General features: G+C 46.4%; 1 protein-coding gene across 1 annotated transcript in view; it reads left to right on the forward strand.

Annotated features, from left to right (window-relative positions):
• The window catches only part of CTNND2 (catenin delta 2), a 736406-nt gene that overhangs the window by 599177 nt on the left and 118051 nt on the right, over window positions 1-19178 (forward strand). Inside the window, exons 12-13 of the mRNA XM_040630544.1 lie at window positions 6440-6557; window positions 11555-11740. Coding sequence (XP_040486478.1) covers window positions 6440-6557; window positions 11555-11740 — 304 coding nt within the window. The remainder of the gene's footprint in view (window positions 1-6439; window positions 6558-11554; window positions 11741-19178) is intronic.

Consider the following 19178-nt stretch of genomic DNA (forward strand, 5'->3'; position numbering starts at 1 on the left):
ATGCATCTGAATCCTGACACCTGAGCTCTAGAATTAGGAGAGCAATATTCCGCTCAGACCAAGGGCGCTGCTGGTTTTGATTGGAGGTTCTTGGATTTTTTGGGTCCTGGCCTCAGAATACAATGAAAGTCCTATTCCTTTATTGCAGGAAAAAACCACACACATAGCATATATATATATAACTACATGAAATTTTGAGGACAATATCAGGGGTTCAGAGACTCCTCCTGAATCCGGGCTTCAAATGAGAATGTAGGTCAGGGGTTGGCAAACTGTGGTCCATGGGCCAAATCCCACCCATGACCTGTTTTTGTATGGTTGCAGGTAAGAGTGAGTTTTACATTTTTAAAAGGTTGTTAAAAGGAGGAGGAGGAGGAGAAGTTACAGAGACCCTGTGGGGTTCCCAAACCTGAAATATTCACTCTCTGGCTCCTTACAGAAGAAATTCTGTACTCCTGATTTAGCTATGTGGGTAGAAGGATCTCTTTAAATTGGAATGTTTTTAACTAAAGCAAAAGCAAGCCTGCTTCATGGGAGAATGGCTTGAGCGTGATTGCTACCATTTCCCTTCCCCATGCATACTCAGACTGGGTAATTTACGAGAAGCTACAAATTTCGTTGGTAATCACGTGGTCAGGAAATTGAGATGATGCACATTTGTGCTTTGCTTAGATTTCCCTTCACAAACTTAGTGTTAGTTCCAAGGCTTTCACAGTCTGCCTGTTGGGAGCCTATGGCAATTGGTCTAAATGCATCGTTGCTGGAGGGGAGGTGGGTGGGGGATGGGCTAACTGGGTAATGGACTGTAAGGAGGGCATGTGATGTAATGGGCACTGGGTGTTTGATGCAACTGATGAATCACTAAACTCTACTTCTGAAACTAATAATACATTATGTTAATTAATTGATTTTAAATTAAAATGAATGCATCATTGTTAGATATGAGGCCATGATGTCCCCACCCCCCCCACCCCCGCCCCGTTTAGGAAAAAGAAACCGAGTAGTATCTTTAAGAGTTTATGTATCATGTAGCTCACGGTGGACAATTACTTGGTCATTTAATAATTATTTCAATTTCCTGCTGTTGGATTCCCTGCTAAGAGAGTGGTTCTCACACTCTGGTGTATAGGGCATCACCTAGAGGGCTAAGAGAACGCGCTGAGTTGGGTAAGGGCCTGGGCCTCTCCATTTTAATCCAGTTGCAAAGATGATTTGGATGCCGTGGAAGTTTGAGAACCTCTGGGCTACACACGGGTCTGGTGTTAGAAAAGATACCTGCAAATTAGACCCTCAAGGAGCCCAGCTAGCTAGAGCAGGCTTCTCAGCGTCCACACAGGGCATTGTTAGGGACGCCTGTTGGGAGAACCACAGTGTTCCCAGACACCCAGACATTGGCATATGTTCCCGGGTAACCACATGGCTCCAGGTAAGAGCCCCTGGTTCAGAAGGAGGCAGGCAGGCCTGTGCACCATTGCATTTCGTCATTATCCACTCGGTTCCTACTAAGTGCTATACAGCGGGAAGCGAGGGGCAGACAGCAGAATAAGATGAGGCTGCCCACCCCTCCCCACATCACCGAGGGACCAGCCTCAAACATCAGGTGTTACAGGTGCCCTCAAAGCTTGCACCTGGAACAACAAAGAGGGGGGTGAAGGGGCCGAGGCAGAGGTCTGGCCAAGCCTAGGCAGTGGGACTGCTCAAAGGCCGTGGGCCTAGACACAGAAGAAAAAGCATTGCAGGTTTCAGGGGGCAGGGAGGTCAGCATAGCCTCTGATCCCCAGACAGACTCTCCTTATCTGTGGTTGAGGGTACAGAGTCTCGAGCCCCTGGGAGTTCCTGGAATCCCCAGACCCAGGTCCGGTACCCCTGGTCTATCTGTGCTGTCATCCATGATGGTTTCTTCCTCTCCTCTTGCCTGCCCTGCTGCGTTCACATCAAGACCTTCCTGAGTTTGTGGCTTTGTGTTTCAGCTTTGGCTTGGGACCATCTGTATTTCTTGAAACAGTCCAAGCTCTGCTCTCTGAAGATCCTGGCAACCCCATCCCACTCCTCACATTGGTGTGCAGTCTCAGAAGCTCAACTCAGGGCCCCAGGGACCCAACATCTGGGCTCTGCTGTTGAGATGAGACAAAGAAGCTCAGGGAGCCCCAGCCCAGAGAGATGCAGGAAGGACCCAGGGCTCAAGATGATGGGGATGGACCTGGTGTGAGTTGACCCCAGGGAGGGCAGATCATAAAGGCCAAGGAGCAGGGAAGTGGAGAGGAGAGGAGGTAACAGAGAGCACAGGAAGAGAAACTGAGCCAGAAATCTCTTCCTGCAAGCCTGGGGTGAAGATAGCCATGGCTCGGGAATACCTGATTGGCTCCAGGCAGCAAAAATCCTGCCGTTCTCTCCAGCACTCAGCGTGTATGATCAATGTCATCAACAGTCGTAAGAAAGCTTCTATCTCAGACCTGCTTAGTTTGAGATACGACACTAGCTTGAGATACCGCATGCTGTGCTCAGTTGTTGTTTTTTTTTCCTTTCTTCCCAAATTGAGGCTGACCTGAATAATCCAGGATGGGGGCTGTAGTGGCAGAGCCCAAGAAGCCTATGTTCTTGATGTAACAGACATCTCATGTCATCCAATGAGTATGGAGGGCGGAGGCAGATCAGTCACACGAATTCCAGTGCAACAGAAGAGCCGCATGCACACGTGACAACCAACTCACACCGAGCACCCAGGTGGTGTGGGGCACTCAGGTGCATGCTGGGTATACAAACAACCGTGACATGCCCTCTGCCCTCCAGAAGGTGCCCATGCAGCAAGAAGGTCACAGCCTAAATAATTCTAATCCAGTAGTGACCAGTAAGAGAGATTCAAAGAGCTAAGGCAGGGCAGAGAAGAGAGAGGCTGATTTCAGGTTGATTAATTGCTAAAATCCTCATCCATGGGTTTTCTCTGCAGTTTCACTGTCCGTATCCTGGCCACGTGAGGTAGAGACATAGAAGATATGGTCTTTCATGTCACGTGCAGCATTCATTCCTTTGAACATAGGGTCCAAGGGCCACTTAGGATCCTACGAGAGCTGCATATATTGAATTTGTTCTAAATAAACTCAGTGAGTGATGGAAGCTCAGAGAAACGGATGTCAAACATCACTGAAGATAGGAACATAAAGCAGTTTAACGAGTTATATTGGAACAAACGAGATCATAAGAGATTTTATATCTTTTAATTGTAAGAAGTAAAAATAAATTGTTTCATTTTTTATCAATTAGGTAAAAAGATTGTAGAAACTACTTTAGGCAGAAATTTCCAAATAACATGTAAACTGATAATTCAATCAAAATTATGAAGATTATTTCTAAGGAAAAGCTGTTGTACCATCTCTGTGCTTTTACAAATAATCTGTGAAGTATTTGTTTTAATGTTATGTTTACACGTAGAATTTTGCCACACCAGTTTCTCCTCCGACATGAAAATCACCTCTATCAGGAAGGGCAGAAGATGGTTTTAAATGCAGCTGGAGGGAAGAACGTCGTAGCTTGAACACTGGCTCTTTGTCATGTACTTAGGACCGTAATTACAATTAATTGTTACGGTGACCAACACGCAAAGTTGTTGGGTTTATTTTTAACCAGTGAAGCATGAATTATATAGTAGATCTTGTTTTGTGGGGGAAAAGGAGAAAGAGGAAACTCTCCTCTCCTCCAGAGTGAAAAACCAGACGTACTCTTTAGATGTGTTTCCTCATTCAGGAGTAGTTGCTTACAAGTGAACCCAGCCTCAAGGACTTCTAGGACACCACTGATGAAGAGACGTGTGCACACCTCATTCTGTTTAAAACTGTATACTGAGCATCTTCAGACACTGTGGTAACTCCCTTCTCCCCTCTGTATCATAGAGGTGTGTGTATGTGGGTGTTTACTTGTGTATGTCTGTGTGTGTTTACACATGCACGTGTGTGTGTGTGTGTGTGTGTGTGTGTGTCACTCATTTCTCCTCCTCTACGGGGACCCTAACCTATTAGTCTTTCTCATTTCTCAATATCTTATACATTTTTTAAAGATTTTATTATTAAGTCATATCTACACCCAACGTGGGGCTTGAACGAACTCACACCCCCGAGATCGAGTCGTCTGCTGCATTGACTGAGCCGGTCAGCCGTCGGATGCCCTCAATATCTTGCACATTTTAATACAGCAGCCAGTTAATAACTTTTTAATTTTGGAGACTAGACTAGAATCCAACAGCTAGAATAAAGAAAACTGCTTAGATCAATATTCACAGCTTGTAATGTTGACAAAGTTGCGAATTCCTGATTTTTCTTACCGTTGCCCTGCCCGTTCATTGATTACTGGTGAACATAGGCTGATCACTTCGAAGTGTATTTGTGAATCAGGATGCAATCTGTCCTCATTATCGTAAAGCTACTCAGGAGAAAGACTGAGCACTCATCAGCCAGGGAGGAGGGCAGAGGATTTCAGACTAGGGTGTGCAAAGCTTCCCCCTACGGCACTTTCAAGACTAAATTCCATCATTCTCTCATTGGAAACACGGCCTCTTCGAAGTACAGAGGCAAGATTTGAACACACAGGCACACAGTGCCACCCAGCATTCTTCTGGCCAAAGAAGTCTGATTGGAATTTTTGACAAGCCTATTACTCTAACAGCCTCAAAGCTCGACCTGGCAAAAATCATTTCAAGGAGGAATGGTCTAAAAATGTTCTCGCACAAAGGCCATCCTTCCAGTTTAGAATAATACTCTCATAGCAACTTCCTGCAGAAGTAGGTTCTTCCTCCCTCCCCAGATCCTGTCAGAGATGAGGGTCGGCCACCCCAAGAGGAAGTCATAACACTTTACATAAAAATACCATCAATATTTGCCCAGTTATATTATCTAAGGAACTGAGAAATTTTGTTTATATTTTAAGATCAGCAAATGCCAAAAATACTAATTTGAATTGAATAACCTTTCCCCGTCTTACTTTCAAATGCGGAAAGATCCTATTTAAACACATCCTACAGAACCTTCTAGATAATCGAAGAGAACATTTATGTTCGGTAGCATTGTAGCATTTGGCATTTTAGCATTAGGCCTATTTTACTTTAATTCCTCAAAAAGGCGGTGCATCCCTATTGCACATCAAGCCTGAAGGCCTCGCCTCCCTCTCTCTCAGAGACCTCGTTCTGTTCCAGCCGCTCCACGTACTGCCTCGGTGCCCTCTGCGCCTCAGTGTTCTCGTCTGTATAGTAGAACGAAATGTAACTTTGAAGGATATTTTGGAAATGAAATGGGAATACTTGTATCAGTTACAGTGTGAGCATGACACTCATTCTATTGAGTGTCTCCTGCAGGCTCTGCCCAGAGCCGCGGATTCTTGGGCTCTGCCACGTGGCAGCGCCCAGCATCAGCAAAGAGCGCTGCCCTCCCCGACTGAACCCTCTCCCTAGAGCCAGAGTCAGAGCGGTAGCTCTCAACCTCAGTGTCACCGAACAGGAAGTTATCCAGCTCCGCCCAAGAGCCCAGAGTGGGCCTGGCAATCTCTTCCAGGTGATTCCGCTACCAGCCAAGTTGGAGAGCCGTTGTCCTTCCGGGATCATTCTTGGGAGAGCACTCTTCCCCATCTGAATTCCTTCAGCCCCTCCGCACCCTCTCTTAACTCACCTCCAGCATCCCTCCAACAAGCTGTGTTTTCCATGAGTTGCTGCAGAAGTTCTCTGCCTGAACCAAATCCTAACCCTGGGTAGGAGAGGAAAAACAGGCTGTCAGGTGGTGGGGTCACTAAAAAGCACCCCCACCCTTGACTAGGCTTGTCTCATGTCTTCTGTGGGGTGGAAGATCTCTCTGCTTCCCTGCTGCATGTTCCCTGACCGTCCCCCCTTCTGTTGGCTTCAGTGCAGCCTGCGCCGGTACAGGAAGGAGCTGGGGCCACTCCTGCCCATCAAGGGTGCCATGGGCATCCCGATGACTAAATTTTCACAGAAACCCCTCCCTATGTTCTTAGAATAAATTTCTAGAAGTTTACTTCTGGCGGGAGCAAGGTAGGTATAGTTTGGAGGCAGGTGAAATTAGTTCACTAAAATATTTCAGTAAGTTGGAAGTTCTGTCTCTGGAAAGCATTCTTTCCCATTTCTCAAAGAAGAAGCCTTTGATTGGAAGGGCTTCTGGTTCCCTCTTCAACTGTCAATGAAGTAGACCTCGAAGACTTTCCAAGAGTCTCCGTTCCCAGCGGTCACAGGACCTTCACAGAGCACACATTCGGAAATCTGTATCTCCGTTTCGCAAGTTGTATGGCAGATGCCCGCGACTCAGCTGGGGTCTAGGATGCGTTTGTGCAAGCCATCCCTACTCATTCAAACCGTGTTCTTGGTGAACATTCTGGAGGCAGGCATGGAAGAAGGTTCTTTTGGGGACCCTCACGGAGGTAGCTGACGCACCCTTTTGCTTTGCAGGAATGTTAGTTCAGCCGGAGAGGAAGCTCGCAGGAGGATGCGGGAATGTGATGGGCTCACAGACGCACTGCTGTACGTGATCCAGTCCGCGCTGGGGAGCAGTGAGATCGACAGCAAGGTTGGTTGTGTTTGCAGAGATTAAACATCTTAGTGCATAAAGATGCCCAAGGGACGAAGCAAAGGCCCACAACAGCGGAGAGCTAATGCTGGGCTTAATACCGTCACCCCGCAGTCTATCCTGGTCTCCCGGTAGGATTCCAGTGTTTTCTAGATGGCTTCTAATCCTAGCCTAGAACCAGACACCTAAGTCTCGATTAATAATGAATAAAAAATGTGTATTGTTTTGAGTTACTCAAACCAGATGAGTGTATAAACGTTCACACACCACATTACCCACAAGCTTTCAGTTTGTTTATAAAGTCTGCTTTCAAAAGGAAGAGGAACATTAAAACGACCTGAGCTTTGAATAATTCTGTATTCCTACAAGTTAGCTTTTTACAGATGTTAATTGTATCAAATGCCATTTTAAAAGTGCCTTATGAAGACTGAAAGAACCTTGGTCAAAATCTAAAGAAATGGGACTGTCTACATGTTTGTCCTCAGAGTCTAGTCAGTGTTTCATAAACCAGAATAGAATTGGGTGGGCTTTTCCCGTGTGGAAGGTTTTTTGTTTTGCCTTAATTTGTCTTTTGTTTAGTTTTGATTCAATCTAAAATTGTCAAGTAATATCCTGATATAAACACAGACTTTACTGCTGCTTTTTAAGTGACCTGTGTGAAAAATGTGAGACCTTAATGAAACTTTCTCCAGAGCCACACTATTGACATTTTGGGCCAAGGTATTCCGTGTTGTGGGGCCGTCCTTTGCCTCATCCGCAGCATCCCCGGGCTCTCCCTACTGGATGCCAATAGCATCTCCCTTTCCGGTGGTGACAAACAGAAATGTCTCCGTACATTGCCCGGTGTCCCCCAGGGGAACAGAACTGGTCCTGGTTGTAAACCACAGCCATGTGCCTAGACCGCATCACAGCCTCTGACTCGGAATGTCCACCTCTGGTCTCAGACGTGTGTTCCTTTAAAAGTTCATCAGGTGATTTGATGCACGTCCTCCACTGAGAACCCACTTCAGTAGATTAGCTACAGCTTTGAAATGGACTCTGATCAGAAAGACGATGAAATGTAATTCAGTTATAAAGTCAGGTAAAGAACAGGTAACAGTGGTTTTAGCCCCTTAGTTACCAGCGGGCAGGGGGGTGACTTAGCAGTTCTCCACCTTGCCTGCACAGGGGAGTGGCTGAGAATAGCCGAGCCGCTACTCCCCAGAGTCGTGGATGCGCACGCCTTCGGGAACTCCAGCCCTTGCAGTACTAGTCTCCTGCCGCTGTGAACGCGGTTTGTCATCTGATCACCGCCGCTGAGTTATGCAGGCGTCCGTTACTTTGCTCTGTAAGTGTTATCCATTTCGAAGACGGAATATGAGATGCTGAAGATTGAATCAACCCCTCTTATAAACACCCTTAATGGCCATTTTAAAACTTTTAATATCATTGATAGGAAGATTAAGTCCCTAAAAAAAATGACCAGCCAAGATGTCTTGAGTGTTCACAGATGCCTGTTAATATAATAGACCAGTGATTTTTAAAAGAGCTGCTGGAGGTAATTCGCAAAGGCTGCCGTGTGAAGATCTGCTCATTCAGAGCAGTAAAGACTACAGCATCGGGACACGAAGCCCCCTACTATAATGGATACAGAAAGAGCTTTGATATTGTGTGGGCCTTGCAGTTGAAAATAAAACCAGAGTCCACAGCCTCTTGCCTTGGCCAAGTGCCCATGCCAGCCCTGGTGGGAAGGTAGCCTTTAGCAGCATGGGTCCAAAACAAAGTGCTGCGAGCCCCACACCTCTTTCCTGATGTGGCCGATGGCTAGATCCCTGGAGCCCCTGGGAGATCCCCTCTTTTAATGTCCACATTGTATTCAAAAGAGGAACCTGGAATCACTGGGAGTGTTGAGGGCGGCAAGGAGAAGACGCGGCGATTTCTGGGGACGGCGCAAGAGCACCAAGCTTGTGTAGATGCACCACCCTTCGCGTTTGCTCACTGGAGGACGGTCCCCGAGTACCCCCGACTTCGGGACGAGGACGATCGTCATAGCTTCTGAACGGATCAGAAGTCACAAGTGACTTAGCAGGGCCTGCCTGGCCAGAACATGCCATGGAGCTTTACCGTATTATGGTCCCGCAATGTCCCGCTTGGCCCTCTGCCTGGTCCCCCCTGAGCTTTCACGAGGACAGGGTAGCAAGGGGAGGAGTGCACATTCTCTTTACGGCCAGGTAAATGCGTAAAAGGGCCTGGAATCCGTGCCAGCTCTCAGCTCGGCGCCTGTCATTGGGACAGTTTGTGGAATGGGCCCCATATGGTAGAGCAATCCACAGACAACTTCCAAATTAGCCCTTTCTAATAGAAAATAAGGAGTCAAAATGACCCTCGTGGCCAAGAGGAGCGGCTAAAAGCACTGGTGACAGCGATGGATGTCAACTGCAGAGCCACCAGATGCCACCCACCTTCTGCTGGTGTCCCAGAGAAGGGCAGTGGCCGCCTTTTTTTTTCTGTCCTCTTTCCGCACTCCCGTAGAGGGAAGAGCTTGAATGGGTGACCCTCCCACATCAAGCCTGGCTAGAGGGACGAGGTCAGTCCCAGTGACTCCCTCGCCCAACCCACCCTCTCCTCTGCACTCTTTCCCTCCCCCTCCGGCTTCTCCCCAGTCATCCCCCAGCCACAGGTAGATTATAAAGCATTTCTGGAAACTGCCATGGATGTGTTCCCCGTAGTCATTTGTTAAACAGAGGCATGGAGATGCCCCCGGGGAAGATGAACAGCAGGATGAGAAAGAAGTTGATTCTCCCAAGTCTTTGATGTAAGAAAAATCAGTTTGAGCTGATTTAAAAATCGTTCTGACTTATGCCATAACATTTTCCTTTCAGGGAGAGACTTTTCTCTCTTTCATGCATCGTCCTGTGTTTACCTGCTTTCATGCCAGTTCCTTTTTTGATGCTGAGAGGATGCTTGAAATAGAAAATCAAGTTGACTCAAAGCCTGTGGGATTAGCAGCCATGAAACCTTGAAAAGCTGACAAGAGAGGTCTGGAATGGCAAAGGCTTCAGAGATAGAGCCTGAAAACCGGTTTTCCTGCTTGATTGTCATGCCCCCAGTAGTCAAGTCAAAGACACACGTGCAGCCTTTTCCCGGATTCCCGTCCTGGGAGGGGAGCAGTGCAGCCCCCGTCCCTCCCAGGCATGACCGAGGACTAGAGAGAAGGGGCCCAATCTGCTGGGAGTCTCAGCCCCTTCGTCTGTGAAACGGAGCCATGATCCCTGTCTCAAATGCTGCTGTACACAGCAGGTGCCTGAGAAGCCATAGCCAAACTGGCATCCTTTTAAAAATAAAACAGGTCTGTTCAATTTTTCCCCCATTATCATTTTTTTAATTGGGTATATTTTTCCTCTTCCCACTGTTCATCAAATGCAGAACAAAAGTCAAAATTGATCCAAAATTCACGTGTGAAACCTAGTCTCCAATGTGATGACATTTCAGAGGAAGGGTCTTTGGGAGGAAATGGAAGCACAGAGAGATTAAGCACTTTGCCCAAGGTCACACAGCTCCTGAAACCGCAGAGGCAGGACTCAAACCTAGACTGGCTGGCCCTAAGTCCCATGCTCTGGACTTGTCAACAATGCCGTCTGCACCACTGTTCATGGTCTGAATGCTCGTATAGTGTCTCCCGTGGGCCAGGCACTCTGCTCAGCACATACATACTGTCTTGGTTTCCCGTAGCTGCTGTAACAAGTTGCCACAAACATGGTGGCTTAAAACAGCACAAATTTGTTATCTTACTGTTTTACAGATCAGGAGTCCCAAATGGATCTTGTTAGCATAAAATCAGTGTGTCGCCCTGGCTGCGTTCCTTCTGGAATCTCAGGAGAGAATCAGTTTTCTTATCTTTTCCAGCTTCTCGGGGTGCCCACAATTCCTTGGCTTGTGGCCTCTTCCTCCATCTTCAAATCCAGCAGTGAGAGGTCACATCTTCTCACACAACTTCAGTTACTTCTTTTGCCCCCTCTCTCACTTATGGGACCCTCATGGGCCCACCAGGATAATCCGGACAATCTCCCCAACTCCCCAACAATCTCCCCAATCTCAGCTGACGAGCAGCCACAATTCTGTCTGCAACCTCCATTCCCTCTGGCCACGTAACCCAACCTTTTCACAGCCTACGGAGATTAATGTGGACATTCGGGGGTCAGGGAGCATTCTACCTACCTCATCCGTACACGTGCATGCTCAGCTCCCCTGATCCACACAGCAAGCCAAGATAGGGGCACTGGTGTGATCATCTCACAGAGGAAGTTACTGGGTCAGAGAGATCCTGGGTGTATTGCTCAAGTCACACAGCCAACAGAGATCAAGGGCCTTACAGGTGTCCAGCTGGTCAACATGTGTCCTCAAGCACTGGTTAACCCCCACGCTAAGAAAACAGGAACACCAGCCATCTCCAAACAAATCAGTAGCATGGGAACATTTAAGCCCCCAGGTGATCCCAGCACTCGGCTTGCCTGGGACCCCCTGGCTTTATATCTCTTACCTCATTTTACTCCCAGAAAGTGCCCTGGTGAGTGGGAAATATTAGGGTCTCCCTCCCGGAGCTGATGGAAATGTGAGTATCCACGCCCTCGATGATTCTGAGCGGTGCGGGCATTTGCTGTATCTGGGACCTCTCCCAGGTTGTGGATTCTTTCCTGCTCACTAGTGCACTTCAATCAGCAATGACAGCTGTTTATAAAAGTAACTAGTGTGGATAAGAAAAGGTTTTAAGACCTTCTCAGGCTTCTCTCAGTTTTTTCCACTGTGGCTGTCAAGGGAGCCTTAAGGAGCCAGCAGCTAAATGTATCCAGAAAGAATCGGGGATGTGGAAATGACTGCTTTCCGGGGTGGAGGAGTGCTGGTTAGTTTTTATTCATTCCGCCTTTGTTTTTTCTTTCTTTCTTTCTTTCTTTCTTTCTTTCTTTCTTTCTTTCTTTCTTTCTTTTCTTTCTTTTCTTTCTTTTCTTTCTTTCCTCCAGACCGTTGAAAACTGTGTGTGCATTTTAAGGAACCTGTCGTACCGGCTGGCAGCAGAAACGTCTCAGGGACAGCACATGGGCACAGATGAGCTGGACGGGCTGCTCTGTGGGGAGGCCAATGGCAAAGACGCGGAGAGTTCCGGGTGCTGGGGCAAGAAGAAGAAGAAAAAGAAATCCCAAGATCAGGTAATGCCGGCGACTGGCAGTGGCACACAGTGATCCCCTTCCCCAATGGCAACATTAATATTCTGCGTAGATAGGTATGGGGCTCCGTACTTCCCATGCGTGGTAAAATCACTCATGCATCTGCACAGTTTTCCCATGGGGCTCTCACGGCTCAGACGGGGGAGCATCGGATGACTTCCGCCATGCCCTGCAGCCCAGCCAGGATAGGAACTTTGAGAAAGAGAGTCTCGTGAGTCCCAGGCAGGCTCTAAGATACCAGCTTGTAGAGTCCGCCCGGGGTGCTGATTCTTCTGTGTGTCGATCCGCGCATTGATAGAGGTCCTTGCCAGGGACAGGCCGATGCCTTGCAGGTGGTGCAGATGCGCACAGTAGCTGTGGTGTCGGAAGGGAAACTGAGGTGTGGTGTAGGAAGGGAAACGGAGCAGAAATGCACAAAAACCCAACACATAGTTTACTGTGTGTTTTGAAGCATTTCCATATGTAACCTTGCACTTACTGTTAGAAATGGGATGGGGGGCAGGGCTCAGATTCACAGTTCTCCAACAAAATGACATTAGGAGCTTGGCCTTGGGGGACAATTCTGATAAATTCAGAGAGGTCTCTTCAAAGCGAATGGACTTTACCTCGAGCAGCTGTGAGTAGGCTGCCTGCAGTGAAGTAAAGGCCAATAGGCAGCCACTCTTGGCCTTGCTGGAATCAAGACACCTCCAGCCCTCTGCCCAGAGCCTCGGGAGGCAGAACCCTTCACTCATTGGGCCCCCCAGGGAAGGGTGTAATGTGAGTAGTAGCTGCCAGCCCGATACCCCTGCTACTGAGGTTGTTGCATCTCACTGTGGTCTGGACAGTGTGGTCATGCGTCCAGCCTTCCCTGGACAGTGTGGTCATGCATCTAGCCTTCCCTGACAGTGCGGTCATGTGTCCAGCCTTCCCTGACAGTTGGTCATGCGTCCAGCCTTCCCTGGACACTGTGATCATGCGTCCAGCCTTCCCTGACAGTGTGGTCATGCATCTAGCCTTCCCTGGATAATGTGGTCATGCGTCCAGCCTTCTCTGGACAGTGTGATCAGGCGTCCAGCCTTCCCTGGACAGTGCGGTCATGCGTCCAGCCTTCCCCTGGACAGTGTGCTCATGCGTCCGGCCTTCCCCGACAGTGTGGTCATGCGTCCAGCCTTCCCTGGACAGTGCGGTCATGTGTCCAGCCTTCCCCTGGACAGTGTGGTCATGCGTCCGGCCTTCCCCGACAGTGTGGTCATGCGTCCAGCCTTCCCCTGGATAGTGTGTTCATGCGTCCAGACTTCCCTGACAGTGTGGTCATGCGTCCAGCCTTCTCTGGACAGTGTGATCAGGCGTCCAGCCTTCCCTGGACAGTGCGGTCATGTGTCCATCCTTCCCCTGGACAGTGTGCTCATGCGTCCGGCCTTCCCTGACAGTGTGGTCATGCGTCCAGACTTCCCTGAACAGTGTGGTCATGTGTTCAACCTTCCCTGGACACTGTGATCATGCATCCAGCCTTCCCTGGCCAGTGTAGTCATGTGTCCAGCCTTCCCTGGACACTGTGATCATGTGTCCAGCCTTCCCTGGACAGTGTGGTCATATCCCAGCGGCTAACAGTCATGCAGACCCAAGATCTGACTGTCCTCAGGAGTGAACAACCAAGAAAGCAGGACAGAACTCATAACACTCTNTCTTAGCAGGTTTTAATTCAAAATAAATATGCAGAAGTATCTGTTTAGATCACAGCACATCATTTTTCAAAGTATTTTCAAAATCATTTTGCTTTGAGGAAGGATTAGAGAAGCTGTTTTGCTTGGAGTAAGGATTCATGGGAACGCATTCTTAAATATAATTCCCAAATTTAACTTGAATGCACCAGTGTTTTCATTTTTTAGGCTTTAGTTCTCTTGCTGTTTGTGGCCCCTGAGGGCTGCTCCAGGAATATCTACAACTTCTAGATCTGTATGTTCCAGCATAAACACGCCTATAATTTTAAAAAAGATTTTATTTATTAATTTGTCAGAGAGAGAGAGAGCACAAGCAGGTAGAGTGGCAGGCAGAGGGAAAAGCAGGCTCCCTGCGGAGCCAGAAGCCCGATGTGGGACTTGATCCCAGAACCCTGGGATCATGACCTGGGCCAAAGGTAGATGCCTAACCGACTGAGCCACCCAAGCACCCCAACATACCCATAATTTAAAAGATACGTGCTGCTTGCCTTTTTGATGGTGACCATCCCTCTTAGAAGTTCCCAACCCTGCTTTCTCTCCTGTTGTGGATCAGTGCTCTGTGTCCACTGTCTCCCCAAATAGCAGGAGCCTTTTACGATGATTGAGCCATAGTTCTTAATTCAGCCACTTAAAAACCTTCCATCAGGTAAATGCAATGGTTAACTGGCAGGTATTTATTGAATGCCTACTGTGTGCCAGGCATTGTACCGAATAATGTCAGATACCTCAGTTTTCCTTCCTTCCTGGTAGTACCAGATTCCTGGTACTACCCATACCATGATGGCTTCTGAACTTTTTTAATATCAAATAAGCAATACATGTCTTAACAAAAGTATAATGGGTCCTTCTCATGGCTTCCTGCTGCAGTACTGTATCCCAGAGGACCCTGTCCCTTCACTGCTTCATCCCGGAAAGTGAATGAGCATAATAAAGATTGGAAACAGCATAGGGGCAGGAATGTGGTGCTTCCCAATCTGCCCAGTGATCTTAAGCCCCCCGGGGTCTCACCGACCACCTACAGACCCAGAACCTCCAGGATGGATCCAGGCAGCTTTGGAAGGCAGGTTTGGGAAATTGTATTAACACATTAGCCTTGGTTTAAAAAAAACAAAAACAAAAGTTTGAACTGAGCTTAAATTCACTCTGATTTCAAGGTTTTCTCTCCAGGTTGTTGTTTGGATTCTCAAGGGATCCTTCTGATGACCCCCACATCTGTCACTGGAGTCCCATCAGTAACAGCAGGCCCCAAACCCTCAACCCATTTTCCAACTTTCCAATAGCAAGGTGTGTTCACGTGGCTTGAAGCCCTTCAAGTGACAGGTGAGATTAGGTATTGATTGGATCCAGAGAAGTCAGGAGTCAGAAGAGAATATTCATGGACTTCCCCCAAAAGACGCCCTCCTTTCAAGCTGTTAGCTGCTTCCATGGAACCTTATGATGAACAATTTCCCACCTTAGAATGTTGTCTTTTTGAACCATATTTTATGACATCGATGAGCTATTTTCTAAGTTGAGTAAGATGAAGAGATTAATACAGTTTTATCATTTTTACCCAAAGTCTAAATTAAGATTTATAAGGGTCATTTGTCCCATCTCTTTCTCATGATATTCTTTAAGGAGACTAAAAGGATTTCTTGAAGAAAGTTTTGCTGAAACAACCATGTTAAAATACAGTAGAACACTGTTGTTTATAAAGAAACTTCAAAGTTATGGTTTTGGTCAGGTGATAGTTTTGTAAAAGACTTTTAACTGTGCTCTAATATAATACAAACATATTTTAGGAAAAACTTTAATGTAAACAGTAGTTATGTTTGTTTGCAATGTCTGTCAAGTTCAGTATATTTAAAAACAGTCAAGACTAAAAGCCATCTTGCATTTAAAACCAGTGGAAGGGAGGCACAGCTGAAAGGTCTGGCGATGGCGGGGGGAGAGCATCAGACATGAAGGAGCAGGATAGGATAAGGTGGCCCATCCCTTGGCAGCGCTCCCAGCCTGTTGACTGGTCCCCTGGAGGGAACTGAATCTAGATGGCGCCACCTGCTGGGGAAAATGGGCATTTGCACCAGCCTGGGGTCAGCAGGGAGAACGTGCTTCACCCTGAGGAATGTGCTTTGCACTTGCGGTAAACCAGGCGGCCATTGCGAATAGTCTAAAGGAATTAAAGGCCAGCTGTCTCAAGTGAGAGGAAACCAAGGCCCTGATTCATCACTATTAACAGGTTGCAGCAAGGTGAGAAATGGAAATGTCCCCAGGCCTGTCTAGAACAAAGCATCCCCATCTTTGCCTTCAGAGCCTGCAGACTGATTTAACTCACCTAGAAGCTTCCGGAAAGTTCTAGGTTTACAGCTTTAAAGATGGTCAGATATCCATTCTCTTGAGTCTCTGTTGCTCATAAAGTCAGGTTTTCAAAAAATATATAATGATTAGAGAGAATATATGATACAAAGTGAGGTGAAGAAAAATAATAGAAAAACAGGAGTGTATATAGAGTTATAGACATGCTGTAGATAAAACCTGGCTGATTTTGCCAAATGTGTGTCACATGAAAATATAAAATATGTGTATTTTTATATATTGGTAATTGTAAATATACATACATGTTTCTAGAGAAAGTACAGTAACATCAAAGACAGAGGATAATGATTCTCTTTGTACTTGGCATATTTACGAATTTTCTAATAGGCATTACATTTGTAATCTTTTCAAATACCATTTAGAAAATAATATTTTAGAAAGCATGAACTGATTAAGTCATCATTTGCTTATAAGAATGTATTCGTTTTCTTCTCTTAAATTTAAGATGCCCAGAGAAAGGTGTACAAGGAGCTGTGTAAGATGAAAAGTTGTCTAATCCACAACACATACTTCCTAAGACAGAGGAACCAGAGATTTTACCAGGAAGTCAAAGTGATAAAAATCGTAATTGGTTTAATGATTGCCTGTGGAGCTTGCTGTATCCCAGAAATTTATGTTGACTCTTACCTTTGGCATTGTTATTCTCTACCTGAGGAAAATGCTATGATACTGTAAAGGTCAGATTCAGTTACAATAAAAATCTCAGAGGCTTCATCCTTTAGATTCTTAATTGGAATAATTCAAGGAAATACATGATACAACAAGAAACGGTCGCTATTATTTCAAGAAATCGTTACTGTTAGGGCACCTGGGTGGCTCAGTCGGTTAAGCGTCCAACTCTTGATTTCAGCTCAGGTCATGATCTCAGGGTTGAGAAATAGAGGCCAGCATGGGGCTCCTGCTCACTGAGGAGTCTGCTTGTCCCGCTCCCTCCCCCTGCTTGGCGCATGTGCGGGCTCTCTCTCTCTCAAACAAATAAATAAAATCTTTTTTTTTTTTTTTTAAAGAAAGAAATGGTTGCTGTTGAACCATGCTGGAACCGTCAGACTATGAGCCTGAGTGTAGAAGTATTTAACATTTCTGAGCATCATATTCTGATCCAAAATGGCTCTGCAAATTTATTAATTACGGACTCTGTGTTCAGTGCCTGTTGCCAAATTATAAGAAATTGCTGGTCTCTCTGGCCCTTTTCAGGCAGAACCCTACCCCTGCCCATCAAACAGTCTACACGTCACATACCAGGAGGCCCATCTCACCTGTCAGGGGTTCCACCGCCGTCTAACAGGGCTCTGTGCCAGTCACCGGGCACAGTGGGACAGGGGAAGCACTACGAAGACTGGGGTCCAGGGAAATGCAAGTAGACAAAACTGCTGTATTTACTTTTCCACCTTTTGTAGAAATAAGCATCTTTTGTTTTTCAATTTGGGATATGGCCCAGGTTCCTGGGATGATATCCTGGGACCGGTGGTGCTCAAAAGTGGATTTGTGCTAAAGAGTACCACTGGCTGCCGGCCAGAGCAGACCTGAGCCTTCAAGACCCACTCAGTGTGAGCTTGACAGTGCAGAGGAACTGCTGAGAAAAAAGAAAGAACAAAGCAAGACAAGCAAGATGCCCAGAACTCAGAACTTCTCTTTTCTGCTTCAATATCACTTGTGAATGTTTAGTTCATGTGGGTAAATAGGTATCCACATGGGTGAGGACATTAAACCTATCAGAATTCAAAGATGATTCTAATCTGGTATTTTCGTATGGTCGACTTTCTCCCAGTAATCTTTGTTTCACAGTCTAGTGAGTTGTGATCAATTTAAGAGTAAGTATTATTGCTCTTTTCTACCTCTTGCTTACATTGTAGATACTATGCATGGAACAGCAGGAAGTTTCATTTATAATATCACCATGATATTTTAGACACAAAAGCAATAGTAATGAGATTCTGCATAACACCTTTAATGCCCTCTTATTTTTTCCATGATAATGAACATGTCTTGGCAGAACGTCCACCTATATGTTTTCCTGGGCCGCAGGCCAGCCTCTGAGCTTTTGTTCATGCTTTTCCTCTGTCTGGCCTTCTCCTCCCCTTCTTCTACTACTTGGAAAATTATCGTCTAAGACCAAATAAAATATCACCTCCATCCTTCCAGGACCTCCTCCAAGTAAAGAGTTACTCATCCTTTAATCTACTTTCTCCTGGTTTTATTGAAACTTCTCGTCTAGTGCTGATCTGGTGCAATAGCCTGTCCCATAGAGTGGGGATCTGCCGAGGAGAAGGACTGGGTGAGTCCAGTTTCTCATTGACTTCTAGCCCAACACCCAGAACCGGCTATGCTGAGTGACTCTCAGTTTTGAGTCCACGACAGCCTCTGCCCCTTGCTGGGGAGGTGTTTCGAGGAGATGTTCTCAGCCGTGACTTGTCCCAGCCTCATCCATTTCTTTCTTGGTGACACTCTGCCTCCACTCTTGCTGTGAGCCAAGAGTGTTCTGTAGACCTTCTCTTTCCATTTTTGGTTCAAACTGTTACCCGGCTTCTCATGAGAATGCTGCATTTTATCATGTTAGTCAATATTCTGCATCTGCAAAGACCACCAAACCTGACAAACGTTCTGTCTTACGATAGTCATCTGAGAGCTTGGGATTCATGTCAACAAGTGTGTACAGGTGTGTCTCAGAGTCCCCCAGAGAAGCAATACTTTTCATCATGCCTTGTTCTGAAGGTGTTCACACGTGACACATAAATGGTATTAGATGTCACGAAATCCCATTGCCCGAAAGGTTTCCTGGGATTTTCAGGACTTTGTGTCTGGGATCACTTCTCTGTGAGCGTCACACATTGCCCACTGCATCATATGGATGCTGTTGGCCCAGAAACGAGACTCTGACCCTTACTAGTGATCAGTATCCCAAAGCATACAATGAATTTTCTTGGTGGTTTAAATCACATTGGAGATTTGAATTTTAAAGAAGTTTCTCCTTATTTCGGACAAATTGGATGTTAATTATAAGCAAGTGTAAATATGCATATATATACATGCATATTTAACATGTAAATTATATCTGAGTAAATTAGCAATAAGGTACAAGATGAAAAGAATACGCACACGTCCACCACCGCCTCCTAGTCAGAGCCACGATTGCGGTTTGTAGCAGGCACATATCCTTTCAGATCTCTCTCCACGTTTATGCACAGCTTTGTTTAACCCTTCAAAATACAGGTTGACGACCTTGATGTGAGTATGAGTTAGGGCGCATGTCAGACAGCCAAACTCTTAGAGTGTATAAGTGTCCTGAGAGTAGATAAGTGTCCTTCCAGCTAATGTGAAGGTCGATGCTGCTGGCAGCCCTGATCTGTAGTCTTCAGAGGCTC

Source organism: Ursus maritimus, unplaced genomic scaffold, assembly GCF_017311325.1.
Source record: "Ursus maritimus isolate PB19 unplaced genomic scaffold, ASM1731132v1 scaffold_15, whole genome shotgun sequence".
NCBI classification, from domain to species: Eukaryota; Metazoa; Chordata; class Mammalia; order Carnivora; family Ursidae; genus Ursus; species Ursus maritimus.